This window comes from Filicampus tigris, chromosome 22 (assembly GCF_054856515.1).
Source record: "Filicampus tigris isolate MCC_2025a chromosome 22, RoL_Ftig_1.0, whole genome shotgun sequence".
NCBI classification, from domain to species: Eukaryota; Metazoa; Chordata; class Actinopteri; order Syngnathiformes; family Syngnathidae; genus Filicampus; species Filicampus tigris.
In genome coordinates this window covers 2,438,448-2,451,479 of record NC_141238.1, presented here as the reverse complement: position 1 = coordinate 2,451,479, position 13,032 = coordinate 2,438,448, and the positions used below count along the sequence as shown (strand labels likewise).

Genomic DNA, 13,032 nt, shown 5'->3' with positions numbered 1-13,032 from the left:
TGCAGATGATTTTTACACATGATACAGAAGAGCTTTGTTTACTGTGTGTATGCACGTTAGATGCATTTTTCTAAACTATTAATAAGCGGCTCAGGAGTGATTTGGGTGCTATAAGATGTTTGTGCTATCTTTTTTGCGGTAAACAAGAGGATTATGCTGACTTCATGTTGTGGACGCCATGCTCGTTGCCTCTGACCTAAATGTGACTCTGTTGAGTGCTTGGAAGTTGGAAAGGAAGCTTTGCACACAATGGAAGATGAAATAACGTTGTTTTATTCACCTTATTTTTGAGCTATTCATGAAGCCTCCCGTTGCGTAATTCATGCATCCGTCATCATTAGCTTATTTTGCTATTCTCACGATGTTGACTCTTCCTTCCCCTGGCATGGTTTGCATGCCATGACTCACAGAATTTGCCTACTTCCGCGTGCGCTTGCCTCCAATGACGTAATGAAACGCCCTCGAGTATCGCGGCGGGTGCATCCGTGTGCGGCGACTGAATTCAAAATGCAGCACTTTGTCAGATAATCGCATGAATTATTTGAAAGCCTCAATGGCATTGTGACGAGTAGAAGAGTCTTCCCAAAAACATCATCAACAACCGCCTGCTTTCTTTCCTCCGCAGTCGGAACAGTGGAACCTTTGGTCCGAAACGTGAAGAAACTCCAAGAAGATATCGACTGGTCGTACACAGGTATGGACGAAAAAATCAGCCATTCATTTTCTACAGCACAAGTTGCTGCATGAACCCCCTCCTTTCAAAATATGTCGTGCGCCACCGGGTGCAAACTGTCAACGTCCGCACCCTCCCTGACCGGCAAATAAATACATTCAAAGGTGATCCGCTCCAACATTTGACAGCACCCGACAGTGACAAAAAGCCTCAGTGACATGCCCAGCGTATGCCAGTCTCAGATCAGATGATCTGTAGGAATTAGCGTATCTGTCAACATCTCCCATAGGAGAGCCTTGATCTGCCTGGGGCCATATGCTCAGATGACTACAGCTAACTCAGCACGGAGCCCCGCTGCGCTAAGCTGGCCAGAAACAAGAGTGGTCTGAGGCAGACAAATCATCATAGTCGCAGTCCCGGTGGGGGGAGATTATGGCCTCTTACTGGTAAAGGACAATCGGGTCTGGAGGGGTCATCACTGGGCTAATGGGGGGCTATTAAACGTATTAACCTCTCGCGGATTTCGGGCGATTTGGAGGCTGCCTCGGGTTGCAAACAACACGGGGGAGAGCACGGAAGCGGCGTAGGAACTGACAATGTGGTGTAAAAATTTTGGACTGGCAAGTTTGCGGACAAAATGCAGCATTTTTTTCCCATAATGCCATGAGATATGGACGTGCTATGGATTTCCTGAAAAAAAAAAAAAAAATATCTATTTTTAGCATTTGGCTAACATTATACCAATACGTTCGAAAATTACGTAAGTAAAGTATGGTTTTATGTCTGCGGTGCATGATTTATGTTCAGCATTTTTTCCCACAATGCCACGGGGTATGCACATGCATAAGTCAATCGCCCGTGGCATTATGGGGAAAAAAATGCTACATTTGCAGCATTTAACTTACAAGTACGTTCAAACGTATTTAAATATGTTCGCGCGTACTTCCAAATACGATTGAACGTATTCACAGAACGTTCAAACGTATTTGCCATTCAAAACTTTTTACTCCACATTGGTAGTTCCACACTCTATCCGTATCTTGGCACATATATCATCATTGAACTCAATATCATGTGGTTTTTGAAAATGTCAAATTGCTCTAAAGTGGCTGTCAGTGAATGAGCATAATTATGGGACGACATGTTCGGTTGATTTGCAATGCAAAGATTACGCTTTGATGCACAATGTTATCCCGGCTCGAGCTATTTTTATCCCCGCCCCCGCCCCATCAGTGCACACACACTAAATGCACATTACACGGCTTAAAGATCAACTGTGGGCACAAGGTCAGAACAGCACAATAACATATAGTCTGTTCGAGGAAAAGTGGTATTACAATTATCACAATTTACTTACTACAAGAAGTTGAACCGATTAGTCGATTTTATTACGCCACGTTGATATTTGCACCCTTTCAGCGCCAAAGTAGCAAAATTGCACCAGGCAACACGTACAGTGTGCCTTTATCTCGAACCATTTTCAAGTTACAACCTTTTGAAATAGTGACATTAAAAATGAATATTTCATTGAAAAAATTTTGGCGCCTTAAGAGTTAAGCTTGAAGTTGACAAATTTTTCCTACTCCGTGCAGCAAGAAAATGCTCATACATATTTTCAACTGTTTGTTTTTAATGTTTCTGTGCCGGTCAGTCAAATGATGTCAATCACTGATCGATTAATCAACTTTGACTACTTTCATCACATCAAAGCATCTTTAGTCATTTAAGCCCGATTTTAGCTCTAGCAAAATGAGATTTTGTTTTTGTTTGACGGCATCGACGAATTACTTTGTATAATGCACTTGCTGAGATCCCCACATGTAAATTCTCTTGATTTGCCTCGCCGGCAATCTCATCCGCCAGACTTGTTTTCCTCATTTTCCAGATTGTTTTCTTCCCTCTGTCAAATCTTCCCAATCAGCTCTCCGGCACACGCAGTCCATTTGTCAAAGAGTGACAATGTTTTTGTTGTGCGCTGCGCCTCCTCTTCCTCACTTAGTTCAATTTGCGCTCTTATTTTGGGGGGGCCGCTCGCTTGTTTATCGGGCTCCACTCGTCAGTCTGCCTCGCCTCCGATGCTCATGGTGTCTTTCTGAGCAGCTCCGTTCCCTCGCCCTGTGCTGCTCGCTGAGCCGTGAGTAAAAACATTAACATGTGAAAGCAGTGCACTTTATTGTGAGGCAGCATGCGCTTCTTTTCGGAATGGTCGGGAGAGAGGCTCGCGATCAAATAAAAGGAAATATGTGGAAAAGGGTGCAGGGGAGTATTTGACAGTGATGAGAAGTGTGGGAAAATAACAGTCGAGTTGAAATTGCACCTTGATAAACAGAGGCCCACGTGACATTTCAGAAGGTGGCAGTAATGCACCAAAAGTTGTTTGCCAACCGCTAAAACACAGAAGAAGAAAAATACAAAAATAAAACAAATGTAAAAAAATGGACATGTGTGTTTTTCGCGGGACAGCGACGATATATAGGAGACTAATAATATGAAGCTGCAGTAGAAATTCGGGCCTGTCTCGTGTGGATGTTTTTGAGGCTGATGCCGATTTTTGGCAGAGAAAAATACCGATTACCGATTAAGCGGTTAAGGTTCATTTTACTAAATGTGTTATGTCTGATATAACGTCACCCGGAGGTCAACTGTAAATATTTTGTTTTGTTTGTTCCTTTTTGGTCCCCCATACAGTACAGTATATTCAGCACCCTATTGCTCTGTCTGAATGTCATATGGTATCTCAGGAAAAAAAAATAATATGGCGAATTCCCTGTGGATGTTGTCTCCAACCATTAACAGTCGTTGTGCATAACAATTCTTAATGTTAATGTTAATTGGATTTGCCGGTAAGCAATGTACAGCATATGACTTTTTGAGCAAAGTTCCACTTTGTTCATGTTGTACTCGTCATCGTCCCCGGTGGCCTTGGGATCCTTCTGCCTTCAGGATCCCCCCGGGGTCCCATCTGTTCTGTTTGCATGCAAATTTGCAGTCTGATTATCCCCGGCGAGGCGATGGCACGCATTTCCTTTCTCACCTATCTCCCACATAACACAACTGCATTTTCTAGTCTTCCCTGTGTGACTTTATACCATTAAGAGATCATTGTCAAAGCCTTAAAAAAACGGTTTTCTATTGATTTGAATCTCAATACTCTTTTGTTTTTCATGTCCTGCCGCGTAACTTTTATAGCCCCTGGCAATCCGAGCTTCAAAACTCCTCGATCCCGTGATCACAAAGAAATGCGCCCAGATTTTGGATTTGTGTATTTCAGCAAGTCCTGCATTTTCCGCAACCGCGCTAGAAAGAGAATTGGACTGTGGCAGGATACAGCCACGGGGTTTGCTCACATATGATCGCATTTAAAGTTAACTCGCATTCTCTGCTGAAGTGTGCAGAAGCTTCAGAGAAAACATCCCGCATTCCCACGGCTGTTGCTCATTTCACTAACAAGAATCTTGGACGGAGAAATCGTTTATTATCAGACTAAAATAAGCAGGATGACCGGCCGAACGTATTAACGCAAAATTAATCAGAATGCCGTGTTTCGACTAGTGGGGCTGCATAGAACATACTCTTGTAAAGACAATGTTCAATTGGGCAAAAGGCCCCCTTGTCTGCTTTTCTGTAGGCGCCACCCCACAAAGTATTTGGATGGAACTCGGCGCAGGGGTGCAGCGCAGGCCGAGGAAGCGGCGAGCCAATTTGGGTCAGATCTGTTTAACGTAGTGAAAACTGTTTTTTTCCACCCCTACACTGGTCGGAGTGCAGGAGTACTGATGCGATGTGATGTACTGACCTCGGACCAGCGTTCACAGCTGGAGCCTGCAGCGCTCCACTTTGCTCTGTTAATTGGTTTCTAAATACAAGCTGCCAGAATTGTTTAAGCATTAAGCTGGGAAAGTACAAACTATGAACATGGCGAACCTCTGGAAATACGGCCGATACAAGCGATGACATAATGTACATACATGCACACGCGACTAATTACTACTACTACTAAATAGCTAAAAATATTCAATATCCGCAGCCCTAGTTCCATCCTAATTCCAAGAAGGATTACGTCTATTCAATTACTATGCTCCAATCAGTAAGGCAATAAAAAAATGAAAGTGGATACTTTCCGGATGAACTGTACATCTACTAAAATCAAGTAACAATCTCTGAATAGGTTGGCGTAATTGTGTTGGTTTTCTGCAACCCATGTTTTGAAAGTCTCCCAAAAAGATGACGATGTCGCCTTGCTTTGTTTCATGGCAATCAAATGCCCGATCCACAACGCAGCTGCGGTCAGTGATTAGCAGGCAGCGAGTCAAATTGATTGAAAGTTGCAACCCCCCCCCCAAAAAACGTACCACCCACTCAGCCCTTGAGTGCTTCTGACACAACATAGTTGGCTTGTTTGGCGATATTGTCATGTCAATGTTGTTTCCTTCTGTTGCACTTTTAAGGGCTTTCCTTCTTTGTATTCGTCATAGATCCCACCTTGAATATTTCAAGCGAAAACGCCCGCGAGCTGTTTGGACGGCGCGTTCCCTCCCTGCCTCTGCTCCTCCGTTTGCCTGCACGCACATGTTCGCGGCTCTCGACCGCTCTCCCAGTCACCAAATACTTGAGGCTGGCCTTTCTTCTGCTCCAGTTGTTAAGTATTCTGGTGATGCTGCTCCCAGAGCCTTGTTTCAGACGCGGGTTAATGATGGTGAGGTGTGCGCGTACATGCGCCGCTTCCTTGTGTTCTTGCTCTGCTTTCTTGCCTTGTACCCACTGATACAAGTTGGCAGATTTCAGCCCTCGTTTGTACAAAATGAAACAGAATGGCTGCTCAAAGATGAGTCGAAAGTCAGAATAAAATGAATACATGCAAATAATCTCTTACACGCCGACTAATGGACCAACAAGTAGCATGTAAGGTAGCGTTAGCTTAAATAAGTAGCGAACCCAATCGCTCATGTAATATGCATACATGCAATCTACTGCGTCGTCTTGTCTCGGTTATTCTTTTTTGCCCTCTCGGGACTTTGACATGCCTTCATGTCTAGACGAAGCTGAGAAGAAACACATCCTATGGCTTGCCACCTTGCGTCTGCGTGGGCGTGTCGCTTCCACCTCGGCAGCTTCACTCTTTAATGTCAAGCAATGTGAAAATAATCGGAAGGAGTCACAGAAATACGATGATAGGCAACGTGAGGCTCAATGGTTTCGTCAATGGAGATCATGTGCCAGCAGGCTTGCATCTAAAAATACAACAGCATGCTTCATTTATCCCGCACACAAATCCCTCTCGTGAATGGATTATAATTTGGAATAGTGAAAGAAAAATGAGGACATCTTTATCAGCGATAATTCTCAGCCCCCCCCCCTGGTAAAATCCTCAACTATCTGATAATCATATTCAAATGTAACATTTGATGTTAATCAGGAATGAAGCCACATGTCAAGTTATTGAAATGAAAGGCCATTCAAAGGTTTTCCCTGTGATTCGATCATTCATATTCCAAAGTTTTAGCGTCGGGTTAAACAGCTTCAACAGCGACGTTCCAACTTTTAATATTTAATAAGTATTCGGCTATTTTTTGCCACTGCTGAGGCAAACGGAAGCAGACAGTCCTCCCCAAAAGTTAAGCCTTCCATTATTTAACTTCTTGCATGCTGAATGGCTCCCTGGCTCAGCAAGGCAGAACCTATTCGCGGAGGGTGAAATTAGCACTTTTTCACCGCGCGTATGCGTGTGTACGTGTGCGCCATCCAAAGGAGCCTAATTGGTTCAAGCGTGGGCAGCAAGCGCGAAACTACATTTCAGTATGTGCAGTTCATTGTCGATCATTAAGCATGAAAACACTTCTGTATGAATTGTGTTTACAGTTAATTCGTTAGAAGGAAACCGAACGATCGGAGTTTTTTTCTCCCTATTTTCCATTCATGAATCTGATTCCAATCCTATCATTTAAAGACAAAACAGCCAACCAAGTACGGCTCGTAACCCAAAGTGGGTGAAATGTAGCTAACCCAGTGCTGGGTCGAAAAGGGACTGAGCCGGTGCTGGGTTATTTATACACTGTGCATTGGGTTGAGGATTTGACCTAGTTGCTCGAATGATATTTTTGGCACAGTTTTTATACCAGATGCCCTTGCTGACGCAACCGTTTTTATCCACGATTTGGACCGGCAGTGGTTGGGTACCTGCATAATGTTGAAAGGCTCTTGCCTCCAACATTTTCTAAGAATATCCATTTTCTACTGCTTATCCTGGTCGGGTCTTGGGGGCTGCATCTTAAGCAGGGAAGCCGAGACTTGAGGTTTTCAAGTCCCCAGCCACTTCTCCCAGCTCTTCCCCCTCCCAAGGCGTTCCCAGGCCATCTGGGAGACATAAACATAGATGTGTCCTAGGTTGCCCTCGGGGGCCTTCTACCGGTGAGACATTCCCGGAACACCTCACCAGGGAGTCATCCAAGGAGGCATCCAAACCAGATGACCAAGCCACCTCATCTGGCTCCTTTCAACGTTTAGGAGCAGTGGGTCGACTCTGAGTCCCTCTCGGGTGACATCTATCCGCTGAATGGGTTAGGAAAACAACAAAGAATTTTTTGTACGTGTATACTCTAGTGACCCAATTGAATAGGTTTTCAAAATTGGAGCTGTCTTTGTGCCGATTTTTTTTCTTCTTTTGACTTGAGCAACAATTTGAGAGCAGGGGAATGAACTCAACTCACCAGCAAGCAGCAGTTTGGCAGTGAACAATTCTTTAAAAAGAAGCTTCAAGCTATTTACGTAGTACCACTCCCAGTTGAAGTTTACTGTTGACCAAAACATAAAGCAAAGGCAATTATTCCATAGGAAAGTCCACTAGGCTATAGCAGTGCTAAAAAAACATGCCAAACTCCATTTCATAGCGACTACACTCCACACGATCATCCACCACAGTTTTTCCTGCTCGTTGCTTCCCTTTCTGCTCCACGGAGCCTCGTCCTCTTTATCGTCACTTCGCCACAGCAGAGTGAGCAGATATGATGAGTGGCGCACCAGAAGGTGGAAATGGTTTCAATCTTGACCACTTCAAGGGCATGGGAGGGATCGGCCTTTCCGAAGTTTTCCTCGTGTTTAAGGATCATCACACTGCTATTCCTCTGCGGACCCCTTCGGTCCGTTTACACACTCTTGAGCTCTGAATTCCCCGTTGCGGTTGTGATGCAAGCTTTCCGAGATGTTACTTCACCTCCCACACTGCCACTTCTATTAGTCTCTGACTGACAGTAGTTCTATGTGAATTTGGAATCTGGTGTGAAGTTTTGGGGGGAGCGGAATATGAAACGTGTTGCTGGGCTTGCTTGGATTTACATCACATGCTTGGTCACAAAATGCAACATTTTTCCGCACGGAAAGGTTCGACCCATCACGAATACACGATGCTTATTGCCCACGCACATCTTAAACATGGATGATATGCACCCTGAGGCCAAATGAGTTGGCCAGTTCACCATTTTTTTAACACTTCAAATCTGCGTGCAGGTGCCCTCAACCAGCGCAATTGGGGTAAGAAGTACCCGTCCTGTACCAGCGCCAGACAGTCCCCCGTGGACATCGACGAGACGTTCACGCAGGTCCGACTTCAGTACCAGAACTTGCGACTGGAGGGCTGGGACAGAGTCATGGCGGAGTCCACCACCATCCACAACAACGGGAAAACAGGTCCGATGATGTTCTTCAATTGCTTTTAGAATTACAGCCTTTCATTATGACCATGCTGGTTAGGCTTTTTTAAATTTTATTTATGCACTGTGAATACATACATATAGTTTTGTGAGATCGGAAAACTATGCGTCTTGGTGGAGTAAAAGTTGGGCAACACAACCCAAATACAGTACTTTGTAGGGATGTAACGATGAATCGAGTCAAGTCCATTTTAAATCGATTCGCCCCGATTAGTCGATTAGTCGAATAATTGAGTTGATTAAATTCATCTAGAAAATGATGTCTCGAAACGTTTTTTCATTCCAGATGCGTAGCACATTTTCAATGTGTAGATCAGATGATGCTTTTGCGCCAAACATCATTGCGTATTGCGTTTGTGGATAGCTGCAGAACCACACTGGTGCACAGAGACAAGCATGGTCGCAATTTTCAAACATCGAATCGAGAATCGGGAACTGAAAATCGAATCGAATCGGGGCTTGAGTGAATCATTACATCCCTAGTACTTTGCAAAGTTTTTAGGCCAGAATTCTTTTTGTTATCCCCCTCAAGAAAAAAGGAGCATGTTAGTTGTCCATTCCATCAATAGAAATGAATCTGATATCATTCTACTGCTGTGAAACACAACATCTTAATCCCTGGATGAGGGAAGAAGCTTAACTTTCCAGATGCAGCAAAAAGAAGAAAAAAAAAAATCTTCACAACGCGGGGGTTAACGAAGGAGAGGAGCCGTGTGAGGATTTAAAGGAACAGAGAGAGAAGGAGTCATTGAGGGAGAGGCAGCCAGAGGCACAACACTACAGAGCGAGCGTGTGGAGGAGAGAAAAAAAAAAAAGATCAATGTCAAGAGGCAGGGATGAAGCTGAGCAAAAGAAAAGAGTCAATAAGGAGCTGCAGGCTAGAACGTATAGACGAGAAGTAGCACTCATGAAAAATCGGGACGAGTGGTGTAAAGTGTCGCGCCTGACGCCTTGCCTGATAAACACACGAATCCCGTCGGAGCAATCTGACTGTGCTGGCGCTATCTATACATTCAAGATCCTTCGAATTAATCCCTTTCTCTCGCTCTCTTTAACGTCAGGGAGGAAATTAGATATCAGGGCAGGTAGCGATGCAGAGCCGCCGTGATGTGATGAGGAATAATGTATGAGCCGTACAGTTGCACTTAACTCTATTTCATATCCTGTTAGGACTTAATATCCTTGAGGGGCTACTTGGAATTTATTAGGCACGCATGCACAATTTCATACAAGAGGGGCGATGCGGCGCAGTTGTACACAAACACGTACACATGCAGCATTTTTGATAAAACTCTTGGATGTGAGCTCATTAGATTGCGCGATAGGACCTAAGATTGTTTCGAGAATGTAGAATAGCTCACAAAAGGTAGTGTGTATAATTGCGAATTTACTGTCCTCTTAAAATAACTCAACACACAGACGCACGTGTCTGCAGGCAACAAAAGTGAGCGCACCCCGAAGTGAAAATTGTGCCCCATTAGCCATTTTCTCTCCCCAGTGACTTGTTAGTGTAAAATGGGGGACGCCCTCTAAAGTCCACGTGCGTGTGTTTTAGTGGCGATCAATGTGGATGGCGACTTCTATATAAGCGGAGGCGGGCTGAGCTCCAGGTTCCGCGTCGATACCGTCACCTTCCACTGGGGGCGCTGCAATGCTACATCCGATGGGTCCGAGCACAGCCTCAATGGGATGAAATACCCTCTTGAGGTACTCAAAACAAACTCTCCTCGGGTATATTTACCCTTACGCTCGCTTTAGGCTAACTTGCTGAATTCATTTCAGATGCAAATTTACGCTTATGATCCAGATGCCTTCCGAAGTCTCGAAGAGGCCATCGGGGAGGGAGGCAGGGTTGCGGCATTAGCTGTGCTGTTTGAGGTAAGTCAACATGTTGACGTCTGCCGTGGAATTTGCAGTAAGGGAATAAATCCACGTGGCACCTTACTGAAGAAGTGCATGTCTGCAGATCAGCTTGGATGACAATGAAAACCTCGGCGCCGTCATCGATGCTGTCAACACCGTGAGTCGATTTGGTGAGTCGCCTTAAAAATTTGCGAAATGTTACTTTCTGCGGTTGCTGTTCTTACTGTTTCTTGTTGTCGGGCAGGTAAAAGTGGATCAATGGAAGCCTTGGCCTTGCAGTCCTTGCTGCCCAACAACACCGCCAAATATTACATATACAACGGCTCACTGACTTCTCCTCCCTGCACGGAGACGGTCGAGTGGGTCGTCTTTAAACACACCGTGGCCATATCGGAAACACAGGCGAGTAGCCACAAAACGGGGCACGCCGTTTAACAAATGTTGAAACTGCTGACAAAGATATGCTCAGATTGGTGCGTGCGCCAACGGCCCAAAACTGGAAGCTCTTGTCGTCCGCTAATCGTGCCAAACTGACGAATATCGAAAGACGTGGCAGTCATTGCAGTGCTTGTTTGTTTATAAAACAAGCCATATATGTCCGCATGTGTTAGTGTGCATTTTCTTGACGGAAATGAGAGTGACAAGGCATGACACGGGCACATAGGCGCCAACTAAAAATAGAGCAGCGCTGGCTATCCGCCTGGCACTAACGCAAGCCTCTTACACACAGTGTTGACTTTGGCATCAGTATCAAAACGAGGCAGACATATTTGTTTGGCGGTGTTCACTGCTCCGCTGGCTGCGCTTCTCGCTGCAGTTGGAGGCGTTCTGCGAGGTGATGACCGTGGAGCAGGCCGGCTACGTCATGCTGACCGATTACCTGCAAAATAACTTCAGAGAGCAGCAGCAGTTCATGGGACAGGTGTTTGCCTCCTACACGGGAGTAGAGGACGTGCCCACGCCGAGTAAGTTACAATGTACCCCAAACGCATCCTCGCGTGTTTGGACCAAACGTTACCTGTGCTTGCATCCGCTTTCAGCGGAATGCTGTCCTCCGAGGTCAGCCCGCAGTGGCAGTCCTCAAAAGTTGCAATTCGCTGTCCTCTCCATCTGCATAAATTCAAACTCTGAAATTGAAAGTAGCTCTTTTAGCTTGCCAGGGAGCTCGACTTTGTAGATCGGCGCCCCTTTTTCCCCTCTCAATTTATTCCGCAGCTCTTTTTGAAATTGAAATAAAGTATTCAGTACGGCCGAAATAAAAGGCCCTTTTGCCTGCGCCGCACACGCAGCCGCCACTTATTGCCAAGCGCTTTGCTATCCGCCCGCTACTCTTGAAATAAATTGAATCAATCAATATTAAGATTGAAAGGTCAGGAGCAGCTTTTGGATTTGGATGCATTTTTAATCTCGTTTGAAAAAAAAAAAAAAAAAACCACCCTTTCGTAATTGACATGCTCTTTGACTCCAGCCTGCAGTTCGGCGCCAGAAAATGTCCAAGCTGACGCCCAGAATGAAACGACCATCGTGGTGACGTGGGAGCGTCCCCGCGTGGTTTACGACACGACCATCGACTGGTACACTGTCACCTACGAGAGGCTGCAAGGCCAAAACCCGAGAAAGCAGGAGTACAGGACTGACGGGGATCAGGACGTGGTACGCGTATATGCGTGGGTACGTCCATCCTCTCCTATTATATTTGACAATTTCATTCCGGATTTTACAGGGAGCCATCATCAGCAGCCTGCTGGCCAACAGCAGCTATGTGGTTCAGGTGGTGGCTGTTTGCACCAACGGCCTCAAAGGAAGATGGAGCGACCAAATTATCGTGGACATGCCCTTAGAGGATCCCGGTACGAACATGTCGACAGCACATTTTTGAATTTACAAAACACATTTCTCTCTTTATATGGTTTCTTTCTAGAGAGTGATACCTTTCCTGATGTCTCCAAAGACTTTAAAAGCAGCAAAGAGGTAAGAAAACCATCTTGTAGAACTTCAAATGTAAACTTTTCTTATCGAATGAAATAAAACTTTCATTCTTAGATGTCACCCAGCGTCAGATGGCAGAAGCCGGAGAATCCCGACCCTCTGGATTTGACTCCAGTCGATCACAGTCCGGTGGAGGAGATCCCAGCAGAGCGGACCAGAGTTTACCAAAACCAACCCACGCAGCGGCCTCGGCCGCAAACAACCCAAAACCCTCCGGTCCAGGTCGCCACACAATCCGCCCCAAAGACTCCTCCTCCCGATTCGCCCGTACAGAAAACACGTCTCAACCCCAATGTGAAAAAGAAAGCCAACCAATCTAAAAGTGAGGACGTGAGCAAAAACCAGATCGATGACGGGCGAAGAACTCGAACGCAACGGATATTTAGCCATGGCGGCTTGGATGGCAATGGTGCAATCTGGGTGACCGGCATAACCCAGCAGCCGGGCTTCCTGTTTCCTGTTTCTGCGCCCAACACTCAGCCCAGCGTCCGCCGCCAAATCACAGAAGAGGCCTCTTTGCCGCACCAGGTAATGACGATCGGCCAAACTACTCGGAACAACATCAACTTCAGGAGCAGTCTACTCGTGTAGTGAACATCTCTTTCTGATCCAGACACAAGATCTCAGCCCAACAGAGCCAAATGAGAGTGAAAGTGGCCTCCCTTCCCCTGAGTCGGACCTCTTCTCCTCCTCTGCGGAGGACATCCACGTCACCGATGTATTCTACGAAGACTCAGTCAACAGCTCATCCCAAATGGCTGCCTCCGCTTCACTGGGATCTACTGTTACGCTGCCAGGTCA

The 13,032-nt window shown here is 45.7% G+C and overlaps 1 protein-coding gene across 3 annotated transcripts in view; it reads left to right on the top strand.

Moving 5' to 3' along the window:
• ptprz1b (protein tyrosine phosphatase receptor type Z1b) overlaps positions 1-13,032 on the top strand; it is a 32,500-nt gene that overhangs the window by 12,464 nt on the left and 7,004 nt on the right. For all 3 annotated transcript variants that reach the window (XM_086021937.1, XM_086021936.1, XM_086021938.1), the window contains 12 exons: positions 626-694; positions 8,177-8,356; positions 9,935-10,086; positions 10,162-10,257; positions 10,346-10,412; positions 10,487-10,644; positions 11,060-11,207; positions 11,711-11,895; positions 11,966-12,092; positions 12,164-12,213; positions 12,286-12,759; positions 12,845-13,028. In XM_086021937.1, the coding sequence (XP_085878063.1) occupies positions 626-694; positions 8,177-8,356; positions 9,935-10,086; positions 10,162-10,257; positions 10,346-10,412; positions 10,487-10,644; positions 11,060-11,207; positions 11,711-11,895; positions 11,966-12,092; positions 12,164-12,213; positions 12,286-12,759; positions 12,845-13,028 (1,890 nt within the window). The remainder of the gene's footprint in view (positions 1-625; positions 695-8,176; positions 8,357-9,934; positions 10,087-10,161; positions 10,258-10,345; positions 10,413-10,486; positions 10,645-11,059; positions 11,208-11,710; positions 11,896-11,965; positions 12,093-12,163; positions 12,214-12,285; positions 12,760-12,844; positions 13,029-13,032) is intronic.